The sequence below is a fragment of the Clytia hemisphaerica genome, unplaced genomic scaffold, assembly GCF_902728285.1.
Source record: "Clytia hemisphaerica strain Z4C2 unplaced genomic scaffold, Clytia hemisphaerica genome assembly, whole genome shotgun sequence".
NCBI classification, from domain to species: Eukaryota; Metazoa; Cnidaria; class Hydrozoa; order Leptothecata; family Clytiidae; genus Clytia; species Clytia hemisphaerica.
In genome coordinates, this window is record NW_027103938.1 from 15,269 (window position 1) to 39,975 (window position 24,707).

At 36.7% G+C, this 24,707-nt stretch overlaps 1 protein-coding gene across 1 annotated transcript; it reads right to left on the minus strand.

The window, feature by feature from the left end:
- Positions 1-1,181: 1,181 nt before the first annotated feature.
- Positions 1,182-24,707, minus strand: LOC136809845 (E3 ubiquitin-protein ligase HECTD1-like). The gene is made up of 39 exons (XM_067066401.1): positions 24,420-24,707; positions 23,898-24,132; positions 23,569-23,796; positions 23,105-23,365; positions 21,355-21,622; positions 21,135-21,214; positions 20,804-20,902; positions 20,487-20,610; positions 19,885-20,294; positions 19,448-19,627; positions 18,618-19,110; positions 18,216-18,418; positions 17,749-17,889; positions 17,476-17,579; positions 17,048-17,156; positions 16,258-16,392; positions 15,821-15,966; positions 14,629-14,772; positions 14,179-14,259; positions 13,958-14,056; positions 13,469-13,641; positions 13,088-13,255; positions 11,241-12,945; positions 10,802-10,940; positions 9,905-10,061; positions 9,341-9,548; positions 7,768-7,834; positions 7,338-7,520; positions 6,918-7,104; positions 6,715-6,794; positions 6,052-6,179; positions 5,639-5,777; positions 5,194-5,253; positions 4,925-5,047; positions 4,202-4,740; positions 3,764-3,842; positions 2,715-2,808; positions 2,133-2,341; positions 1,182-1,882 (listed from the first exon to the last, which is right to left on the minus strand). Exons 1-39 carry the CDS (start codon positions 24,557-24,559, stop codon positions 1,658-1,660), a joined length of 8,343 nt encoding a protein of 2,780 aa, XP_066922502.1. The 5' UTR covers positions 24,560-24,707; the 3' UTR covers positions 1,182-1,657.

The following is a 24,707-nucleotide window of genomic DNA, read 5'->3' on the forward strand; positions in this document are numbered from 1 at the left end:
TTTCGAGGAACATTTTTCATGTTTTTTCTCACACCAATTCTTCAAAAAGAAAATATTTATGAAGGTAAATTCTTCTTCCATTCATGGATTTTTTGCGCCATTTCATTGACAATCTAATTCTAACTCTCATATCTTATAGAAAACTCTACTTTTATAAAAAGCAAGCTTTAACACCCAACTATGAATCTCTGAAAACAACACAGAGTCTCGCCCCTCTAGCCCTTTGCCCTTCGGGCTTGAAACTCAATGCTCCAGATCTGGCTAGCCTGAAAAAAAGACTTGTAGACAAAAAGTTTATCCACATTGGACTCACCAAAAAAAATTAAAATTTTAAAACAAAACCAGAGGCTTATGAAAATAAGCCTCGCCCTACCGATTGTAAAACCAGATATGAACTGGGTAGACTGAAAGGAAAGTAAATCACAGAATATCAAAAGTTCGCTTTATGTGAGATGAAGCTGGGAATACCAAAAGCACGCTTTTAATTTCAACACAGCTGATTCTACCATCTTTATAAAAATTTAAAAGCGGTGGGCGGGTTTGGGCCGTTTGGGCGGTTTTCGTTGGCGGGGGATCGCTAGAGATTTGACCCTCGATTTTAGAAAATCCATCCCTAAGTTCGGTTAAAACTGCTTGAAAAGAGGAAAAAATTGTAGTTTCTTGTTATTTTTTTCCAAACTGAGGCTGGGCATGTTCTTACGATGTTTTTAATTTTTCGACAAGCTTCAGCCTCAATGTTTATTTTATAAACTGGGTTCTAATAAAAAATAAAACGTGTATCATCATTCATCCCCGATGGGAAATTGCCGCGTTCCTAGAGCTTTAGTTTGGGCGGCCGCCCAATTGCCCATCTACCATCGGAATATAAACTACCCACTGCCTGATAGATCTCACTCCTAGAAATGTCAGGACTTACACCCCTCATCCATCTGCATTCTATGGGGATTCTCACAGAGATTTTCCGGTTCGCAATTTAGGTCTTAAAATGCAAGGACATAATATAGGGTCATCAAACCACAAACTAGTGTAAAGGCGATCAGTTTCATTCAGATTCAATCAGTTTCTCAAAAATTGCTTTTGTCAAAAAACTTGTGACTGACGGAAAAGGTTGGCCATAAATTTTCATGGACTGAAAAAAATAGAGAACGCTATAAATACAAAAAAAAAACAGAAAAAGAAGATTAATTTGAATAGGTTTTCTTTACTTTCTACTATCAATTAAGAAGATACCTACTGTAACAATTCCTTTTCATAATCACCGCATAGAATTGACAAAAAATATCTACAAAAAATCACCCGTAGAATCTCGATGTTGTGTCTGGAAGAACTTGAAAGAAACATTGAATATAACGCCAAGCAAAGATTTGAAAATACAATCTTCGAGATTATGTTGATAGTAGAAACGCTCTCTTAAGGGACCTGCCCTTCTTGTGAGCGAAAAGTTTGAGAGGACGTCGGACTTTAAAAGCGAGCCTTGGTATCTCGTGGTTCATCTACTACATAAAAAAAATCCACATCAGAGATTCTACAGGATCCTACGAAATTACTAGATAACAGTTTTACTATAAAGTAGTCACTAAGGTACTGAGCAGAAAGCTCTTGGCCAGTTCTCTTGATAAGGAACACTTCACACCTTCATAATGTCAGAACTCCAAGTTTAATTCAAGTGGAATCCTTTCTCTCGCGTGGCCGCGCGAAGTTTCTCTTTTAAGATTTCTTCTGATGAGTATTCAGGTAATTTGAGGTAGTGAACACAGGTGTTGACTGAAGGGTAGGATCCATCGCCTTCGCTCTCTTTCTTGACTACCGTCAAACGTGGAAGAAGGTTGGAGATACCTCCTGGTGGTAGAGACGAGCAACCAGTCGCAAATTGAAGAAATTCCTAGAAAAGAAATATAACAAATTTTAAGTTTCAAGAATCGCACTTTTCACTTCAACAAGCCTTCAAAATGGTCAAAATAGTTACTGCTGTGTTGTTAGCTATTGAGAGAAGATTAACACGAAGCCTAAGTGCCAAGTTGAGAGAGAAATTATCAAAAAAAGAAACTCGATCATGTACCAAAAATTGTAAAAAAAGGCAATCCAAAAAGGCATTCTATTATTATTATGTCTTAAATGAAAGAAAATCGAACCTTTCTTTCTTGTCCATCCATAGCAACTAGAACATTGATCAATCTTAAGAACCCAGGGCTGTCTTTATGGTAGCCATATTTCGGTTCCGTGTACATCATTAGTTCTTCATATGTCCATTGAGGCGCCTGTTCACCGCATAACATCAAGCGAACTTCATTCGGTTTGAATGCGTGCAATCTCTCCATAGGGAACACACGATTAAAACCAGCTGAAAATTAAAAGAAGGTTAACATCAGAGCATAGTTTGATGTAAAGCTTAATATGCGCATCATTCTTGATATTCAAAAAATAAACAGTAGCATCCGAAAGAAGGCTGAAATTTGCAACGAATTTGGGGGGGGGCTATAAATTCAGGTCTTTTCCGGGTGTTTCTGTTCCTGAATAATAAAATAGAGAATTCATCGAAAATATGCAAAAGGTAAAACTGATGACAGCTAAAGATTATATTTGAAGGAAGTCGAGGACTGCATTTGGTGAGTTCTAGTTATAGTTCTATCGATTAGTTTATAATAACAAGGTTTTCTCATTCATTCATTGCATTCAAGCTCTCACATGTTACATATATAAACCTATCTACTTACATCTGAAAGCTTCGAGTTGCATTGCAATTCCTTTGTGCATCGTGAAATCTTTCAGAAGTTCAATGTATTCTTCAACGTTTTCGCCTGTCAGCGTCTGGAAGAAAGAAGAACGAAATGTTTATTTGCAGTATCTGAAATAGTTTGCAACACATGTCCAAAGGCGTGAGACAGATACCGGGAAAATAAAATTTACCGTAACATTTTTAGCCGAACGTACGCCATGCAATAGGTTCAATTTCAGTAGTTTTCCAATTACAGTTGAACTCATGTAATTCGAACTCCTATAATTCGAGAACTCACTTAATTCGAACAGATTCTGTGGTCCCCTCAGAATTTACCTTGAAAACCTTACAAGGAAACTCCTATAATTCGAACTCATGTAATTCGAACTCGTGTAATTCGAAAAATCATGTAAATCGAACAGATTTTCTGGTCCCATCAAGAAATTTTAATCATGTAATTCGAATTTTCGAGAATTTTTTGAGTTTTTGAAGCTGACAAACTTGACATTTTGTCAATCGAACCAATTCCAATTCCACCCCCATCTCAAAATGAGATTGACGACGCGATCGAGACTCTCAAAAAGATGACCCTTTTTGAATCATCAAACGTCATCCCACTGATTCAGAAGATCTTCGAAGAGATTTCCAAGAAACGAGAGCAGAAAATGAAAATTAGGAATTTAGTATTTCATTACTTTAACTCTAAAATACAAAAAATTGTTCAAAAGTAAACCTGAGAAAGACTTTTTCATCGAATTAGGTCAAAAATACGAAAACTCATCTAGTTCGAAACTCGTGTAATTCAAACAAAATTCTCGGTCCCTTGAGAATTCGAATTACAGGAGTTCAACTGTATTAGTAGGAAAACTCTTCACCGACCAAAAATCAAAACACTTTTTAAAAAGGGAAAACACCTCTAGATATTCACCCACCGGACAAAGTGTGCCAAATTTTAATCAACTCCGATAATTTACGAGGTCTCCAGGCTACTCTAGCATTCTCAGGCAAACACTTTTGAAGTTTGTGTTGAAATGGCAAAAAGCTTACCTCGTTGGCTCCATTCGGCTTCAGGTCAACAGCATCGAAACCGTAAACAGTCGAAGATGGAACGTATTGGAATGTCAATCTAACGAAGAGAACAGTTTTATAATAAATGGAATATGCTCCAAAATTATTTAAAATCTTAGAATGGTACTGACACTAAAGGATTCAAACAACATGAAAGAGAACCGCCGAAGCAAAGTCAAACCAAAAAAACACCGTTTAAAGTTACCCTTGAACGTCGATATAAATGAAGTAGAGAAATCTATCATCATATCCACTATTTTGCTTCACAGTACAGATTTGGCTTCTGCTCGTCATCGTCTAGCGAAAAGACTCTTTTATAGTACCTATGTAGGAAGTATATCAGAGGTCTATGATTCAGAATAAGTACATCTTTATGATTTCGCGAGTAACAAAGAGGAAAACAGTTTTGTTACCCACCCCAGATCTTCCAATTTGCATTCGACACCACTTTCAGTAACAAACGGTAATTCATCCAGCATTGTACGCCTTTTACTTTCATCCAACTCTGTATCACACAAAATCTTTTGACGTTTCTCAACATACAAAGTCAACTGTTTAATGAATTTCGCTTTGTTTGGATGAATCTGTTCAAAATCGTGATCAGTAATGACGTCACTGAAATAATGAGAATCCATCTTTTCTGTCGATTCCGTCACGTCAAAAACGTCATCAACTGACTCATCGTCCGAAAATTGTCCTTGTCCGATTGCGTCCGAATTTTGAGACATGGTTCTCGAAAGTTTAGCATACTTCCCTTTTCCAGCGCATAACATTTTAAAGAAAGGCGAGGAGAGAGGGATATCAACAAGTCTATTATCTTGTAAACATTTTGCCAGAAAGATACCCAAAAATGCAAATAATTGACAGATCCGTGTCATGTCCGGTGAATCTTGAGGGAATGGTGCCGGGAATAATCCGTTGTTATGACGACTGTACTCTGGTCCAATTCGTTCGTCCTAAAAAACAGACAGATATTCAGATAATTAAAAGAAATTGATAGCTAGGAATTAGAAAGGCAAGAAGATTGATTGAACTAGATAAATGAATTGATAATCTATAAAAATCATGAAGCGCTAACAACAGTCATCGTCATCGTCATCGTTTTCTGTCGCACATATGAGAAAAAACGTCAGCTCTTACATTCTGCATATCATCCATAGATACCCATAATTTCAAATCGTTTCTTTGCAAGGCAAGTGAGATCAATGCATAAAACTCAAGACTTGGTCCCAGACCTGTACCCTCTTCATCTTTGAATTCAATCTGGAAGTTACAAAAAAAAATTTGACAATAATCAAATTGACAGTGAATGAATTGGAATACAATAGAGAGAGTATATATTAAAGTAATAAGAAAATAATCGATTAATATTTCAGGGAATTTGAAATTTTCTTTGCTGAAAATGTTACCTCTAAAACGCTTTTTCTTTCTGCGTGGAAATTCATCAATTGGATAGCAGTTTCTAAAAGCTGAAGAAAAAGAAAAAGGTGATTTGTAAAAGATAATAAAGTATCAACTCGCCATGCCACGTGCTTAAGTTTAATGCCTACTTTAGTTTCATGGATTCGGCAGTTTTACAATCGTTGGTTTTCATCTAGCCTTTTAGATCTTTCTAAAAATAAAACCTATGACAACTCAGTCTAAACATTTAACTACTGATTAAATTATTTGTAAAGACAGGAAAAAAATTAAACACTTCGAAAAATTGGATTTTGTTTTCAATTTTTCTCATTTTACTGACCCTCTGGATTTTTAGGCCTCAAATTCTCCTGCAACTCAAACAAATAGAAATAGAAACACACCTCCTCAACAAAGGAGGTAGACTATTTCTGGAAAAACTAAATCTCTATTTACCTGGTCCTCACGTGGTACAGTAACCCGTTCATGTTTCAATCGCCCGATTCGGAATTCTTGAGTATCCAATCGTCTAGTGAGATGAACACGTGATCTCTCAGTATTTGCGTCCTGGATTCCTTGAAGCCACACAATTGATCTGGAAGGTGGAAATATCATAAAAAATTGATACGTTGACGATTTCATTAGAATCTTTTGGGAAAAATAAGTGACTCAACTAATTCTGTCGACTTAAGCTCGATCATTTGAATTTTTGAAGGGCCAGGGGTTACCAGTTAGGTAGAGTTAGCAAGTCATTTTGAAAAATTCCCCAACAATCTGAACATTTGCATCAAATTGGTGAATTAAAATTACAAAGAGAAGCCAAAATGGATATTTACAAAGCTAAAAGCATAGTCAATCTTAATGCTTACCTTGAAAAACCAAAGGCAGTTGCTCTAAAGAACATTTGTCTGGTTTCAAATGGGAATAATGTTGGATAGTTGATCACCAAGTATTCACACCATAAAGGTAAAGAACCTGATGCCAGGGTCAATGGATCCTGAAAAATATGGAAATTCGTTGATGAATTCGTTGAAACACTAACCAAAGAAAGTACAATGATCTAAAAATCACGTTTGATTGTGTGACCCATTCGTAATAGATCTTCCTTTAAAACTTGGATCCGGATATTCGAGGACAAGTAATTCAGTATAAACGAGATTCGGTGATACGTACAGTAATAAACTTTAAGAGTCCATAGGTAATTTAGTGATCTATGAAACTAACTTCGAAAGTTTGTCACTCATATCATCTAGCCTACGTCATGTGCCGCGCTTAAGGACGGGGTTTTTCAGCATCCCAAAATGCACTGTAAGGCTGTGTTTCTATGAGATTGCACTGCAAGGATCAAATTTTAAAACAAATTCAAAGTAAGTGATTAAAAGAAAAAAAAACTTTCAGCCATATTGAACTGCACTGTAAGGATACGATTTTGAAAAGCAGATTTTGCGCGGCACATACCGTCGTTTAGAAATCGAGTGCACCCCCCCCCCAACGGGAATGGTGCATATCATGAATTGAAACATTTTACGTACCTGTATTTGCTGGACCAACTTGTTGGTGATTTTCTTGCACAAGAATTCGTCGTTTGGAACGTAAAAGACTTCCTTCTCATCTAAGAAAATATAAAAACACTAAAAGTGAGTAAGATCAAAATATAAACAACGCAAGTTACACGCAACTTCGGTTACGCCTCTTAAAAGAACTTAAAAATATAGCAAAAAAGCTTTTTACATACCATCAAACGAGACAGTGTCATCAACTTCATCTGAAATACGATGTAGAGAATTGATGACTTCAAGAACTTGTTGAATGGGCGTTACGCCCTCCAAATGGCGGTGTAAAGGTTCTTCAATCTTTACAACTTTTTCTTTGACTTCTTTTGGTTTGTTGGCAGCTTCCTCCATTTTCATACTTGTAAATTCCTATAAATCAATATTTTCTATGTCTGAGATATGAGAGTAATGATTTCTCTAAAATAAGACCAACCATATATTCCAAAAACGATATCGTTCTAAATTAGAAACAATTGTTTGAAAAACTAGTTCTCACATTTCGTCATTTAAATGATCATAGTTTCAGATACAACAATGACATACACAAATTCAAATGATACTCAAAATAATTGAGTTTGATGGGCGGAAAAGGATCAACAAACCTTGTAAGCTGAGGAGAGAGACGAACAATTTCGTTGTTTACGGCAGCTCCTGGTCGTTCCAACGAGACGCCATTTCTTTAAAAATTCTTCATTACAATTTTGTTGAAGGTAATTGATGAGATCAGATTTTGGAAGGTCTACAGTTCCAATGTTATCTTTGACAAACGAAACTCCCCACTTCACCTAGAAGAAATATAAAAATTATTCATAAGTCTCAAAACAACTGTAAGACCTCTTCCTAGGTAAAAAGAAGTTCCGGAAAAGTCAACAATGATATCACCGATGTAAAAGAGTCATCATACTAGTTTGGGTAAAACAACCCATACTATGTATAATTTCACAAACATTATGTTTAAGGGTTAAGAATTGAGGAATGATCATCAATCATGAATTTCGAAGAACTTTTTCAAAGAATCCAATTTTTTCTTACCACATCCTCCTCTCTGAGAACAGTTGAATCTTCTTCTCCAGATTCTTTCGTTGACTTGTACACGAGGCTATAATAAGTTAGCAAAATTATAGATTATGTTACGGACTCTATTTATACATTCCAGTTCAATTCATAAAAAGTATTTTAAAAGCCCAAAGAAGAAGCAAACCAGGGGAGGGGCAAGCAGTTAATACACAACACTACAGTATGTGGATTAACTGCTTTTTGGAATTTTTCAAAAGAACCACCACCCATTGACACTTAGTACACTGTGTATTAACTGTTTTTGATACATTAAATATATACACCACCCCTAAAGTGAGTTTGCAGCGGCCGACAAACTGTCCCATGCAGGTCCACTGTGTATTTTCCCGTTAATTTGATGCAATACGAGGGGTTTCAACTGTTTTGAGACTACTTGCCGTATTACTTCGAATAAACGCCCCCTTCTTTTAAACGCCCCTCTCGAATAAACGCCCCTCCTAAAAGGAAAATTATTTAACAAACGCTCCCTCAAATAAACGCCCCTTCGAATGAACGCCCCTCTAGATGAGGGGCGTTTATTAGAAACTTGTGACTTAAATACTTTGATACAAGTTTTGATTAGGATTGAAAAGGAAGATTTTAGTCTTTTTTGTAACCAGATCAGTTTTGATGCCATTTTAGTCGCTGACCCAAAGAAATTTGCACTGAAATCCTGGTATAGAACTAGCCTAGAAATCTAAGCCAGATTGATTCAGTCATTTAGTAAAACCTGATGGTGAGTTGTGACTGAATATCAGTTTTTTAAGGCAAACTTAAAATTCCGTACATCATAAAAATCATTAAAGCACCGATAACGCTATATTGTCTTCAGCCGTATCTTGGCCTTGTAAAAACTGGCTTGGTTAACCAGGCTAGTATAGAACAAAAACAAAGAGCAGATTTGCTCTAAACGCCCCCTTCTTAAAAACCCCCTTCTCAAATAAACGCCCCTCCCAAAATCGAAAAAAATAAATATACGCCCCAGGCGTTTATTCGAAGTAATACGGTATGTCATAGATTTATGTAATTTGAAAATTTAAATAAGTTTTTGTAAGCCGGGGTGCAGATCCCTTGCCAGACAATTACCTAAGCAATGCAACGGTTAAAATTTTTAGATTTTGGGTAAGCAGAAAAAGATTTTGAGGTTTTCCAGTTGCATGGTTGATTAGTTTTAAATTAGGAAGTGCCAAACTATGGTCTGGTAGGCAGTTAATACACTTTTTGAGCTCTAAAATTGTCTTAACACCACCCCTTTTGACAGTTAATACACTGGTGTATTAACTGCAATTTGCAAATTTCAGAAAAGGACCCACCACGGTACTAAGTGTCATAGGTGTCATGTATTAACTGCTTGACCCCCCCCCCCCCCCGAGCAAACTAAATAAGAATGAGCATATTTTAGCAAGAAAGGGTCACATAATAACAGAGGATGCTTACACAAAATTAGTATCCCGAACTGAATAAGATTGATTGTTATACATCAACAAAAATGCCAAGTTTTGACCCCGTTTACCAAGAAAGTATCACACAGATAATAAAAGATATTTACACAAAATTGGGATCCCAGACTCTTCTCAATCTATCAGACTGATTGGATGAGCTGTTGTACAACACCAATGATTGGACATAAGAGAATATGGTGGATTCAGTGTTGTCCAATGGAATTTCAATCTCCTTCGCACCGACGTATGGTGTTCCGCGTAAGAATAAACGAATCTTTCGTTCAACCTTCTCTTTCTTGTTTTCCTTTTGTGTTCCTGTGGGAAAGATAATAGAAAATAACGGTAATGTTTGCCACCACAGTTGGAAGTAATCCGAGGGCTTCTCTTTAGATAGCTATCAACATTAAGTAATTAGGAACTGGGCACCACACTTTATATGAAAATTACCATTGGCTTTAATTTCTAAGCATTGAGCTGAGAGAAAAGTCCTTTAGAGGACCCGGGAAGGGATTGAGCTTATTACCTATCTTACTCACACCGTAGCTACATGCTTTACTTTTATACTTCGGTCACTTACCGAGGTTTATAAAACCAGTCATTACCCCTATACAAATTCCACACACAAATTATTAATATTTAAGAATTATTTGAACATTGTTAGAGAGCCATACCTGCAGTAGGGATTTCGATGTCTTGTGTTTGCTGAACGTTGGTACGTCCTGGTCGTGGATCGAATGCGGGTACAAGTGCATCATGTTGACACTTCAACACAAGCTCATCGTTCCACATTCGCCGATGGTGTTCACCAGGGTAATCGTGACGGTGCACCTGTAATTCAATAGCGAGTATTATGTGTTTGTACTTTTGAGGCCGACGCAGTGACTGAAGCGATTGGGAAAAAAAACCGCAAATTCGAGGACAGTAAAAGCGCTGATTTACTGCCTCAGTTGATCAAATCTAACCCTGGCCGTCCCCGTCGAAGAAAAACACTGATGTAATACATCACACCCGCTAATGCATTAATTTACAGTGAAGGAACGGTGCATACAAAAAAATATGTCATTTTTGGCACTTAATGGTTAAAATGAAAATCATAAAAAAGGGTTGGAGATGACACTTCGAAACTTATTGAGTTGAGAGCGCAACCATAAAATTGGCACTTGGTCAAGATCCCGTAAAAATGGAACTTAATGATCTAAAAACGCAACCATAAAATTGGGCTTTTCCAGAAATAGTCCGTGCCCCTCCCCCCTGTCGAGGATATCGGATATCCAGTTAACGATTTTTATTCAAAAGTGGGTATCCAGGGGGTTAATATCTACAAGGGAGCGGATATCCAGGGGGTCAAAGTGTCTTTTCAAGTAAAAAATACGATATCCAGGGGCAAGCATCTTTATAAGAGAGGATATCCAGGGGGTTGAGCATATTTTTAAGAGTGGATATCCAGGGGGTTCGATATTTCGAAAAATCAATATCCTCAACAGTGGGGGTAAAATCTTTTTCTGGAAATACCCATTGGCACTTAACACGAAAAGGACAGTTAAGCAAAGTATACGCTGACAACTTACTTGGAGAGGTTCATACATTTCATCAGGATCATGATCTTCTTCTTCATTCTCAATGTCGTCATAATCGTCGTCGTCGTCATCGTCATCTTCGTCATCATCGTCGTCGTCGTACATTGGTGTCGACGTTGTTGTCGTTTCACTTAACGAAGGAGTTGGCAAATTTTTAATATTAGGAATACACACTTAGTATGTACCTCTCAATGGTTCAATACTTATAGTACCATATAGAAGGGCAAATTGGTGTTAATATAATGCAAATTTTGGACAAAGCACAAATTTTGGACGATGTGCTCATTGGGTAACCGAAGCGAATCAGTTTACCCACTTTTCGTGTCACAACTCTTTTATGTGTGGAGTGACAAGCTCAGGACATTTAAACGATTAGAAAATTTTACTGTTTGAGTTAAATCAGGGTAACAAAATGACAAAACACTCATACCTGATAGATTGTTTTTTAGTAGACGAGCTTGGTTCATCCACGCTTTCTTTCTTGTTCGATCCTTCTTCGGTTGAGTTTCCTTCTTCGCCTTCCTTTGTCACCAATTTCTTCTCTTTCTCCGCAACAAGTTTAGAAAGTTTATGAAATTGTAGGATCTCTTCTAATGTATACATATCGGAATCCCCCTCGTCGTCTATAATTCTTTCAGGTGTTTTCATGGTACTCAGGGAATCACCTTCTGAAGATTCTCCTTCTATGGACGTGGACGGCACGTCGGTTGTCGAGGAACCTTTTTTTACAGAGGAATCATCTTTTGATGTTTCAGCAGAGGTGTCTTTGACGTCACTTTCGACATTTTCGGGTGTTTTCGAAACAGGAGATTCCCTGTCAGATTTCTCAGTGGAGTCCTCTTCCTTAGTCTCATCTTTTTTATTCTCAGACGGAGTACCTCCTGACAATAACCGCAATGCTTGTTGGGTAATATCGTCGATATTTTCGACAGAATCGTTGTTACCTGTTAGAACTTGAAGCATGGAAGCTAACACATCACGAGAAATACCTGCCTGAGTGGTTGTATTTCCAGAAGCAGTGTCAACAACATTAGAGACAGAATCAGATGTCTTTTCACTACTCTCTTTAGTATCTGTAGAGGAGTTATCTTTGTTTTGAGCTGAAGTTGATTGCTCAGTAGCAACTGTCGTATCAATCACACATTCTTCAACTTTAGTGACATCAGCGGTGACGTCATCATAGTCCTCGAATTCGTCTTCATCGTAATCATCATCGTCATCATCTTCGTCCATCGGCTCGTTGTCATGGCGATCGTTTGCTTCTTTCATCATGGCGATGTAGGAAGCTTGTAACCCAGCACTGTGGTTATCGTTCAAGAAATTGTTCTCTGCTACATTCACGGCAGCCGATGATTGGCTATCATCACTTAGTTCGCCCTCTTGAGTATCTTCGTTCTCTTGTTGTGCAGTCTCTTTAGTAGAAGGTTCTATGTTCATAGTGTCCAAGACATCAGACATTGAGGATGAGATCTTCTGCATTGTATCCAAGCATTCTTCTTTGGTAAGAGGCGTTGATTCGGTATCAGGTTGTGGTGATTCTGAACCATCCTGGTCTTTATCTTCGTCTTTGCTTTCCACCGAAACAGCAAGTGTTGGTTCACTTGTCACTGGTACGCTTAACTCGTTGGGTGGCGATTGGCTTTCTCGGGATCCTTGAGCGCTTGGTGTTGGTCTGTTCTTTCCATTCGAAGCTACAAGTGTGTTCTTAAAACTCTGTGTAGCCATACGGACTTGATCGACACGTATGCTAGCTGCTTCAGCTAAAGCGTTGGCGACGAGCTCAGAATTATCTAAAAGATCTTCCACCGCCATTAAGAATTGGAGATTAGCGAGATCGATTCTCGTTTCACCTTGCTTATCAGCTTCATTTGTATTGTCTTTGTTATTTTCTGAATCACTTTTCTCACCGTCTTTCTTCTTACCGAAAGACATGACGACCTGTTTCAAATTATTATCAAGAGCAGGCGAAGGAGCATCGTGACTCTTGTTGCTGGCATTCTTATCCATGCGCTCAGCTTTCAACATGACTTCAGCCACGGACGGATCAGCAATGTTGACCACTTTGACATTAGAGCTATCTCCGTCTTCATTCGTTTTTGATGCCATATTTTGAGCCCATGAAACATCGACCCATGCTGAAAAGAAGATGAGTGAAAATTGTACAATAAGGAATTTAACACAAGATACCATTTTATTATCGACTTGAGAAATTCTAAATGTGGACCTAAAAACTCTAAATAAAACTCAAAATCTTAATATGAGATGAAAGAAACTCACTGTCATTCTTTGCATCTGTAGTATTTGCTGCTTTGGCGCGTGATTGGTTGTGCAACAACTTCCAATCAGACCCTTCTTTGGCACTCAATGCCATGTGACGTAAAATTTGTGAACGGAAAATACGACGTTGTTTCTTCTGTGTGTTGTCTGCTTCTGGTGTGGCTAAAGCTGTTTACGGAAAATCAATTCGAGATCATAGCCTTTTAAAAAGAATTCTTTTGCAAGCAAAATCTTAAAATACTATGAATGAAATACAAGGTCAGAGTAAGTTTTTTGCGTAGGGTTTAAGCATAACATTCCGGTCAGGAGTCAAGCAAGCATCCAAACTATCATTCCATAAATATTCAGAATAAAACTAGACGGAAATGAAGAAAGTCTTACGTTTCATTTGTTCCACGGCGCTTGTGACTTTTCCGTAAATTTCGAAACCGGATAAGGAGAGATAATATGTCTGTCCGCTTGCGTTGGTTCCGTTTTGTTGAATACGGAAATAATGCCATCCTTCTGTTTCTTCACCAATCTCTTCTGTGCTAAATTTCCACGTGTGAGTTGAGCTGTATGAAGAGAAATATACTACTTTAGCTCTTCCATAATATCGAATTGAAAACCATTTGTGAATAAGAGACAAAAAATCAGTGATCAAAGCTTTTAGTCTGATAAACAGAAAATAGATTTTGCACAGCAATTTAGCACATAATTGTTGAAATTTTGGTGAATAATGCAGAATTTTAGACGAAAAGATCTCCCTTCAGGAGGAGGAGGTGAACCTTCCCTTGGCACAGGGAATAGGCCCTAACTTAACGTAGGGTTCACAGCGCTAAAAGCAACGAAATGAACTCCCTTCATCCTTCGAAGAACTGAAATAATTACCCTGGATCTTGAAGGCTTTCATCATTTTCATGTGTTTTGAGGGTAGTCCAGGTGGTGGCATCTTTAGATGCTTGGAACAACCAGTTGCGGATGGCAGACCTACATAAAAGGATTATCAATCATGATTAATTATTTTTAAATATACCGGATAAAAAAAAGTGTACAACTCTCTGAATGAGGATTCAGAGATACATTCTTGGCGTAAATAGTGAAAACAATACCTTCCATAGCCGCGTGCATGTCTCAGTGTATACGCTGATGGAATAACGTTCACACCAATATCTAGTGTAAACCAGGCTGACCTAGAAAAATTGGAAATATAATCAATCAGAACCTGATGGCTCAAACAAATGATCGGCTTTTAATAAAGCCAAGTCAAGTCAAATAAAGGAAAACAGGCTAAGAAAATGGCTAATTTAGCTGAATTTAGAACAAATCTAATATCAAACAAATTTTGTATTAAATTTTTGAATCTAAATTTAAGTTAAAAATTTCGGAAGAATTACCAAAATTTGCCAAAAGATTTACCAAAAAGAATTATTGGTCAGTACACAAAAAAGCGGCACAATGATCGGCTGATATAGACTAAGAATTACACTCTTACATTTATTGTATTGATGTCTATTATCTAATTAGTGAAATCCAAAGAACAAATGAATAAATAAACAAACTTGTTATCATTGGTGTGACAATTAACCGGTGCCGAGTCTCGATTGATGATATCCTCTAATCGACCGTATGGTAAAGAACGGCCCTCTGATGAACTGATCAAAACAACATTATGGCGCGCAGGGTTGATCCAGTCTGTTGTCTCACTGTAAGGAAAAAACACACACACAAAATAATTAAACGATACATCGAAATTTCTGTACTAAAAGCAAAAGAAATTCAATGTAAACGGCGTAGTATCTTCTTAGTATACTTGAAAATATAGGTATTTCTGTGAATTACAATCACTTTTCCATTAATACCAAATACTTGTAGTCATTCAAAACTTTCTTTATACGATTCAACTAATGGGACTCCTATTGTTTGGAATTCCCATCTACGTTAGTCTAGCAACAATTAGACGACTAATTCAGACATAGTAGAAATAAACAAAAAAGTAAAGGAGGGAATATTCATACAAACTAAATCCCGTAACAATAATTGTATTATAGACTAGTAAACTAGTCGTTGAAAACAGACCCAAAAGGTCCAAAAAAATAAGAATCGAAGAGATGAGGTTGCGTGTCTTTTCTGAATTTCAACGACTAGAAGCTTCTTCCCTCAAAAAACGTTGTTTAATTTTACAATCTTTTTTAGGTTTTTGAGAATCCATCCAACTTTTTTGACTAAATGATATTCCATAGTAACATTAAACATGGGAACATATAAATAAATGAGTATTTCCAAAAACACAATAAACAGAAAGAAAAATAAATTCAATCCCGCACGGGTTAGACATACAGAAATCTGTATGTCTCTCCTTACGATTTTAGGTGAAGAAAAAAAGGCGTTGGAAGTAGCTTCTAGTCGGTTATTTTCCTTTTCTCTCACGCGCACTGAATATTTAATTAGTGTTTACATTATTTGATTGACAGTTTTATTATAAGGTTATAAGTAATAACTGACTAGTTTACTAGTCTAATTGTATTATCGTATAAGGTCTATATTATTGTATTACACGCATTATGAACGACTCCAGTCTATATCTACGTTTATATTATGGCGTGTGAAGGTTCACTGTATGAAAATATAATTATTGAAAATTAGTTGCTTTGAAAGAGTCGAAACATAATGCTGTATCTCAAAAACGTCGATCACAGTCCAGCTTGGTTGACCTAATCGTTTAGGATATCAAATTGTGTGAACAGTTCATACTTAGCGTTGGTTCCAAGCCAATAGATGATGCCATTTTGGTCAAAATCTGATTGGTGTTCGAATGTTTTGTGTTGGTCTGCATTTTCTTTGAAATGTTTGACGAATTTGAAAGAAGAACGTTCATAGTCGTACCACTTCTTTTCAACCTGTGGTGTTGAAAAAGTGATTTGAGATTAATATAAGATTGAAGTGAAACTTAAACGCTTTAACGATTCATAGATCCGTAATCTCGTATTATGGACATTCAAAAGCACCATAAAACTTACTAGATACAAAACACCAGATGTTTTGACCACATAGAAAAAGTATAGCGACTATAATAGATGAACCTTTGGTTTATTTTCATTTAAACGCAAACCAATCAGATCAAGACTTTAGCATCAAAAGTTCTTTGAAAATAGAAGCCATTTTTGAATATAGCTAGATTTTCCTCTTACCATTTTCAAAAGGTACGCTTCTATTTCCCCAACAGTCGTAAGGGGCTCCATTTTAAGGTTTTTTCCTGAGCGATTGATAAAGTCAGATGATCGGCCTCCTCTCTCCAATTTGAATCGTAACCTTTTCAATAATACCTGCAAAACAAAAGTTATGATAATAGAACGTCGAATACACTCTTTTCGAGATGCATAATAATTTATTGTTGTCCTCGTTTTCAAACATATTTCATTGCTATGAAATTATACATTTAAACCAATTTAAATTCCCAAAAGGCAAAAATTAACTCTAAAACAAAAGTACTTGAAATTCAAAATGTCTCATGAGGTGTAAACAATACAATTATCATTGTGAATATGTAATTTTATAGCAATGAAATCTGTTTGAAAACGAGGACATCAATAAATTTATGCATCTCGAGAAGAGTGTATTAGCTCTAGTTTAAACAATCGACTTTCTGCCCTGCCTAATCTTATTTTTTCAGTAGGCGAAAAGTCGACGCAAAGTTGGTAGTTAAAAAATCTTTGCTTGTGGTAGTTAAAAAATCTTTGCTTGGAAAAGATTGAAAGAAGACATTGCCTTGGCGTCAAAAGATGGCAATGCATTGACTTTAGACAGCCAAATATCTGTCTACTTTAATTCACAATTAGGGCCCAATTAGAATAGGCAGGGCGAAAAGTTGACCGTCTAAAGTAGAGCCTAGAGTATCAAGGACACAAAAAATGCGATTTGAAGGCAATGAAAGTTGCCTCAGACTAACTTATGAAAGTTGCCCATATTAACGGTTCGTACCTGTAGTCCAGTACCAGTGCCGGAGGATTCGTAAGCAAGGACGGGAAGCTTCTCGCTGGATTCCAACACCATGATCAACTTACGAACCAAGGTGATCGCTGGTCCACCACTGAAATGATGAAAAATATTCGCTTGTTAAAATAATCTAAGTAGTCACATAACCGTTTTAAGGCCGGTTTCTCCACTTTCGCGCGAAATGGGCGACAGTTTTTTTCTTAACATTTTTTGCCTGAAGAAAAGATTACGTCATAAAAAAGTTTCACGCGAGCAAAAAAAAAGTTGAAGGGAGTTTCAAAGCTCGTAACTTGATAATAATGAGCATGTCAAGAACTAAGAGGGACCATTCGGTCAAGTTTTGTCATCATGAAAGATTTTTTATTCCATATAAATTCTTCTCAGTATTTAAGGTGTAGAAAATCCACACTAACCTTTCAGCATCGATTTTGGATTGATCTCCGAAAACCTTCTTGAAGGCTTCTTTAGGATAATTTTGTTCTTTTGACAGCGTTAAACTGGATGAAAGCGGTAAAGTCTATAATGGAAAAGGGAAAACAATTGGTATAAAAATGGTGCAATATTAACCAATAAATCAACATGAACCAGTTTTCCGATAAGACTTAGACTGATTTATTAAAGCTCTTGCGCATAATAGGTAGCTAGGTAGCTTGAGTTTCAAAGCTCGTGAGGATTTATCAACAAACCTTGTTCAGACAATTGTTGAGAGCAGTGACTAGACCACTAGTCTGTATTTCATACGAAGATAGCATGGTTTCATTTGTGACAATGTTGCATAATTCTGTTAATGCACTGTATAGTTTATCCTTGTTTTCTGGTAACAATGGCTAAAATATAAGTAAGGAAAAGTAATGTATTATATTTTGGCTTAAGAGCTTGGAATATTATTCTGCAGCTAAATACAAATTTTCCTTAGTTATCTAACACCTTTAAAAATAATTCCTGTTTAATTTTATATACAGTCAACTCTGTCCGAATCGAAGCTCATTATTCGATTCTCTGTAATGAGCCCATTCGTCTGGAAAGTCTCAACATGCTCACCATAATTCAAATCTTTCCATTTTGGAGGAAAATTATCGAATAAGAAAGTTCTACTGTAGATGCCTTTTTCAGACCGTTTCATTAAAAAGAAAAAATAGTTTTAAGTAAAAACCTCGTTAGGATTGACACAGTCGTTGAGCGTTTTACTGATTTGTATGAGCGTTGCCATGGAGCCATGTGGAGTCAGATCGGCATCCTTGAAATATTTGCAATAAATACTATTCGCTAAACTTGAAAGCTTCTGGCGAACTTGATCTTTCCTTGATTGGAATTTCTTGCCTTGTTTTCCACTCCATGAAAATGCAAAATCTGGCCCTGAAATGGAGATGAAGATGGTTCGAAACACCTGTTGTGTCTTTGATCTAAATATCTCGAGCATTAGACTCTGTGAAAAGCAGTTAATTGTACAATCTCTGAACAATCCTAAAAGTAATCACAACTGAAACACAATTAGCTATATCAACGACCATCTAGAAGACTTTTAACGCTGTGTGACATCCTAAAAGCATCTTACCCAAAGAGATTTCAGCAGTAAAAGTATGTTTGGTTCCACGGTTTGACTCGAACAGGAATCCAGGAAGATCTTCTTTCAAGATGGTTGCTTGTTGTCCGTCTGTATTAATAACGTGAAGTTGATGTTCTTGTTTGCAACTCAACGTCCAGTTACCGACAATGAGAGTTTCACCACCGAGAGCTGAAAGAATGGGCTGGCTAACAGCCGAAGACGGCACGGACGCTCTCGCTCTTTGTAACTTCTCCAAAAATTCAGTACGACTTTCGTTGGAACTGGAACCTCCTTCAGGACTCCCACTTGAATACATGGTCAGTAATTTACCATCAAGTACAAAACGGAACCATCCGTTTGAGCCGTTTGATAACTCAATGGCGCAAAAATCACTCCACAAGTACAAACAATCACGCCCTCGTACAAGACACCAGTCGTGCCAGTGGTATGGAAGTCCTGCTAGCACCTTGGTCGCATCTTCCAAAGGAATAGTCTGTTCCTCCTAAAATTCAACAATCAAATCGTATGGTTATTCAAATTATTAGACCATTTCCGGTAACGGTTCTGTTTCAGTCTATTTCGCTCCGAAACAAAATGAAGCCATTCTACTAGTTAGGAGTGACGTAAAAGCTGCATTTTCAACCAATACATAGAATTTTTAATCAAAATAGTTTTTAACCAATAAGAAAGGCTTCATTTTGTAATGGAGCAAAACGGAACAGTAGAATATGGACGTGGTCTTCAACTTGATCTTCATTGAAAAACTGTTGAAATGAAAGTGACATTAATGCATGATTATTGCCACTTTGATGTCTACACGAAAAATATGTCAGAAATACCTTTTCTTGGATTTTGCCGTCAATAATGACATCTTGATCAACGATTTCAAATTGGCTTGCCATTTCGCTGATCTTTTGTAAGACACCAAGCCTGATGAAGTGGATGAGAAAAATATTGGGTCCTTTGGTCATCATGTCTTGAACGCAATTGAAAACGGCTAGATGACCTTCATCATCATCCTGATATTGAAGAAAAATGCATTTGAAGGAAATACAAAAAGAAAGTAGAAAGTGAACTGAAATTTAAACAAGGGGAATGCCTCTAGTTTTTAACCTTGTATCTCCTGATATGTCAGCATACCAATTATACGTACAAAAGATATCTGTCTCAGCATAAATTAAATGATATCTTTTAGACCTCGATAGCACTTAGATACTTTGCAGTCTTTATACACGTTCTCTGTGAATGCAAGGATGCAATGTCAATCGAACAGTACCTCAACATTCAGAGCAACAGCAATAACATCAACCAGCTGTGAAGCGACTGTCCCAGAGATGACTTCCTCCATCATCTGTGCAGGAATGGAATGAATCATTTTCTTCAAGATCGACAAAGTCGCTTTTTTCACTGATGGTATCAACGAGCTTTGGAAAGTATTGGCAAATACTGGTACTAAACGTTTGATGTAGATTGGAGCCACTTCAGGATCACCTTTGACAGCTTTTTCTGGTGATTCTGTTATTTCTTTATCTTGATCTTGATCTCCAATCTCACTTTCTGTTGGTGTTTCAGTTGAACCTTCTTCTGGTTGGTCAGTAGTAGTTGTATCATCTGGTTTGGTTTCTTGTTCAGTATTTGAGGCTTCAGTGTCTGTTGTGTCCATAGCAACAATTGTCAACCACTCGCCTGCAAAATAATATAAGTATATATAAAGTCTTTTATCAGCTGTGTCTTATCGCCTAAAAGATTGTAATTTGAGAATTGAGTGTAAACAAAGATCCCTTTGGATAGGCCAAAAAATTTTTGTAGACCCTTAACTGTAAGTGTTAGGTGCCTTCAAAAGGCTTCGATTTAAAGATCCAAATATTTCAAACTTACCAGGTGATTGCAAGATCCGGACAACTTCTTTATGACCCTCATCATTTCGTTCTCTGGCTTTATCCAAAGGTGTTTTACCATCCTCATCTCTCAGCTCTGGGTTTGCACCATGTCTCAGTAGAACCTTAAAAAGAATTTATCTTTCTTTGTTTATTATTATGTAAGTTTAAAATCAGGATGAGTAATATTCTATAGAGTGCTCACCAAAATGAGTGTACTGCTTCTTTAACTCCTATCACGTTTCAAACACAAAGAGTTTAAATCATTAATATTGATGTCTTGAATAAGTTGCTAAGATCAAAATATGAATAATTTACCTTGGCTACGGCTGGTCTACCAAAACAAGCAGCATAGTGCAATGAAGATGACCTCTGACCACGATTCACATCTGCACCACGGTCACACAAGAACTCCACCTAAATATCAAAATGATCATTCAGAAAGGTGCTCAAATAGGGAGAAAGGAAGATAATCACCTTCTTGAGATAAGACACATGAGATGTGCGTAACTATGATACATTGCCAAGATCATGGAAAACAGTGCTCTTTTTTCTAAATATTCTAACCACTACGCATTTTCCTTGTCCCTTTTAAATTATCTTTCTTAAATAAAATCCTTTTCCCCTGTTTACAGAAGGCCATGCATACCATTTCAAGAGTTCCAAAAGCTGATGCCCAATTCAACAGAGTCTGCCCAACATCATCCATGAAATTTACATCAAATTGACCTAGAAGAAAGAATTTCTTTTAAATCTCTGATTAAAATTATTCTGACTAAGGTCATAGGAGATTTTCTGATACAGCTTCACTCTTTTGAAATACAAGAGAAGAGTAATACAAAATTTGAAAAAAATATAAAAAGACATACTTGAATCAACTGCTTCAATGAGAGCATCAGTGTCTTTACTTCTAATACAGTCTATCAACTGTCTGTGTGATTTATCTCCAGTACTATCTAGCTTCCTTAGGTTTCCCAAAGATGCACGACTTGAAGAAGCAGATTTCGGTAAGGCTCCACGTCCTTCAAAGAGCAATATGAGCAGAAGATCAACGAGTCGCATTGTGTCCAATACACATCTTTCATCTCCATTCATGGCAGTCTCAATAGCATCTGGTAAATTTGATCGTAAAAGATCCTAAAGGGGAAATAAAAATAAAAATAAAAATGTCCATTGATTTTTTTTTGAGCGATAAACATGCTTCTACTAATAGATTATTAGAAGAAGAAAAATAAGCCTATCCTTAAATATAGTCTTGTCCCACAGCGTTTGATAATAAATCAGATATGTTCGAGCCTTGATGTTTTTATCTTAACTGGTCAATTGAACCAGACTTTAAAGATGAAAGGCCATAGGGTCCTCCAGGGTTCAGGTACCCCCAAAAAATTTAGGTACCCCCAAAAAATTTAGGTACCCCCAATCATTTTGTTACCCCCAAAACTTTTAGAATTCTAAAGTAACCCCCCCAACTTTGAGTTACCCCCTTTTTAATTTTTGTTATTGTTAAAAATACAAAAAGGAATTTTTTGCTATTTTGTCATTCCTTGGAAAATACTTCCATGGCGGCCAGCACTTCTTTTTCAACAAATTCAAGGGTGTCATTTTTTACTATAATTTTCCAGGGTTTCAAGAGATTTTTATATACCACAAACTTTCAAGGGTTTCTAGGGTTTCTAGGGTTTTTAGTTGATCTTTGCTAGTTTTCAAAGATTTCAAGGAAATCTGTCGACAAAAGAAGAAAGGTTGAATTTTCAATTTTTGTGTAAAGGAGGGCCCTTAAATTGGCTGATAATTGATAATTTTACAACCACCCATTCTATCACCCAGACCTGCAAATCTCATAATTCCAGTGGCACTTAACAGGTTAAAAGGTAAACCCCCTAAGAATGAGCGTGGAATATCCCCTTGAGTCTCAGGGGTCCAAAAGTATGTTTTATCATTTTTAAGTCACTGCGATGTTTGTATCCCACGCAATGGGAAAAACTTTTGTATTTCTGAAAGTTTAAATGGCTGAAAATGGCCACAAAATTTGGCATTTCAAGGGTTTCATTGGTATAAATCTTGCATTTCAAGGGTCCCCAAAATAATATTACGGACTTTATGTATTTGCACTTTTGAGGACGGTAGAGTGACTGAAGCGATTTGGAAAAACCCGCAGTTCCGCCCCGCAAAATCGAGGACGGTAAAAGTGCTGATTTACTGTTGTCCTCAGTTGGTCATGATCTAGTCAAATTAGAACCTTACCGTCTCCGTCGCTGAAAAACACACATACATAAACTCGGTATTGACTTTTCAAGGGTGTTCCAAGGGTTTCAAGGAATTCAAGGGTGATGACTTCATACAAAAACAACAGCCCCCGCCCCACTAATGAAAATGCAGGTACCCCCAAACATATCAGGTACCCCCTAAATTTATGAATACTTCTAGGTACCTGGCTTTTCTAGCACTTTTTTTTTAGGTACCCCCAAATATCTGGGGGGGTGGATCCTAGGAATGGTTTCAATAAACACTTTATTTGGCTAAAGTTACAAATGAAATCCTGATTGATGAAAAGTAGCGTTTTTAATTAACATCAGGAAAAAATATTCCAACCAAAAGATTGCAGTAAATAGGACTTACATGTGTGATGGTTGGGGAGCCACGACAAAGCATTGATAAGACACTGACAATGATTGAAACATTTCCTGAACTTGAGCGAGATTCATTCAAACTGGCATTCATGCTTGTAGATGCATTATTACCACAAGCCATTGCTGAGCTGACAAGTTTTTTCAAAAGTTCATCAGTCAGACCATGTTTGGCAAGCGGAGCAGGGTCGACACCTCTTCTGGTAAACCGATCTGCAACACATGCAAAGCATTTCAGTGCTGTATCTGCAACCTAAAAATAAGAAATAATTTTTTCAATAGTCTTATCTTCAATGCTTTAGGTAGGCTTGTGAAGTATAGGTATTATATATGTATATTATTTTTTGACATAAAAAAACAAAACAAAGGATCCACCAAGTAAATTTTATGAAAGAGAACAAATACAAACATGTTAGGAAATAAGTTCAAGTTCAATGAAAAAAAACAAGCCCTTACATTGTTGTCTTGGTGTTGTAAAAGTTTCGACAGAGAATCCATACAATCTTCAAGTGTTTCATCTGTCGGCTCAATCTTGCTGCATAAGCGAGCAACGACAGACATTGCAGAGTGTAATGTGTCTTTATGAATTTGTGAACCATATTCTCGTATGAAAGTAACCATACAGTTCAACCCACCAGCTTCGTAAATTGAACCAGCTTCTCTTGTACACATCAATTCAAGGACCTTAATAGAAGATTTTTAATTTTAATTTTTTTTTTACTATTTCGAATCTTAAGTCCAAAATAAACTATTGCACTGCTAAATAATTCAAATATCATTCTCACTTTAACACATTGTTCAGCCAAATCTTTGCTTGTTCGTGAAGTAATATCAACAACAACCAATCGTGTGCACAGAGCCTTAACAGCCCCATCTACAGTGACAATTCGCCTGGAGCATTCAGCAGAAACATCAAGATAATAGGTAATGGCTCTTGCAGTGACCTCAAGGATACTGTCTGGAGCTGTTTCATCCATGAAAATATGACATAATGCTGGCAAAAATGATCTAGGTGGACAACTAAATAAAAACAAAAGAGGTTTAAATTAGAGAAACAAATTTGTGAAACTTGGAATCTAAAGCATTTCTGATCTTTTCACATGCTGCAATTATATCATGCGTCATATAATCTTTTTTTGTTGATGTACTTTAGGTACTAGAAGTGACAACATGTTGTTTTCACTGAAAATGTTTCCCTAGATTGCAGAATGAACATCGTGCAAGCAATAGTCAGCTGGCTAAAATGTTATATTGTATAAAATAAATAAAAATCATAGTAAGTAATAGTTAAACCAAAACATTCATACCTTTCAAAACAGCGATCAACGTTATCAGACATCAAGAGCAACATGCAAAGTTGTTCAAGGGCAATCACTTGCATGTCTCTTTCATCTCCGGCACCCATTGTAAGCCACTCCAGCAATGTGTCTGGATCTATATCCGCCATGGTTGGATTGCAAACTTTGCTCAAAAATTGAGCAAAACAGCAAGAATTTTGATAAAGTTTTCCAGTAAAATAATTTTAACACATTCCAAAAAAATTAGATTTGATTTATGAAAGTGTCTTTTAACTGAGTATCTTTTTCTTATCTCTT

Bases quoted from the DNA above. Each gene is read 5' to 3' on its own strand.
- LOC136809845 (XM_067066401.1), bottom strand. From the start codon at position 24,559: ATGGCGGATATAGATCCAGACACATTGCTGGAGTGGCTTACAATGGGT. The intron at 5,048-5,193 runs GTAACATTTTCA...TGTAACTTCCAG, and splicing joins AAAGAAAAAGCGTTTTAGAG to ATTGAATTCAAAGATGAAGA. The intron at 2,342-2,714 runs GTAAGTAGATAG...TTTAATTTTCAG, and splicing joins GCAACTCGAAGCTTTCAGAT to CTGGTTTTAATCGTGTGTTC.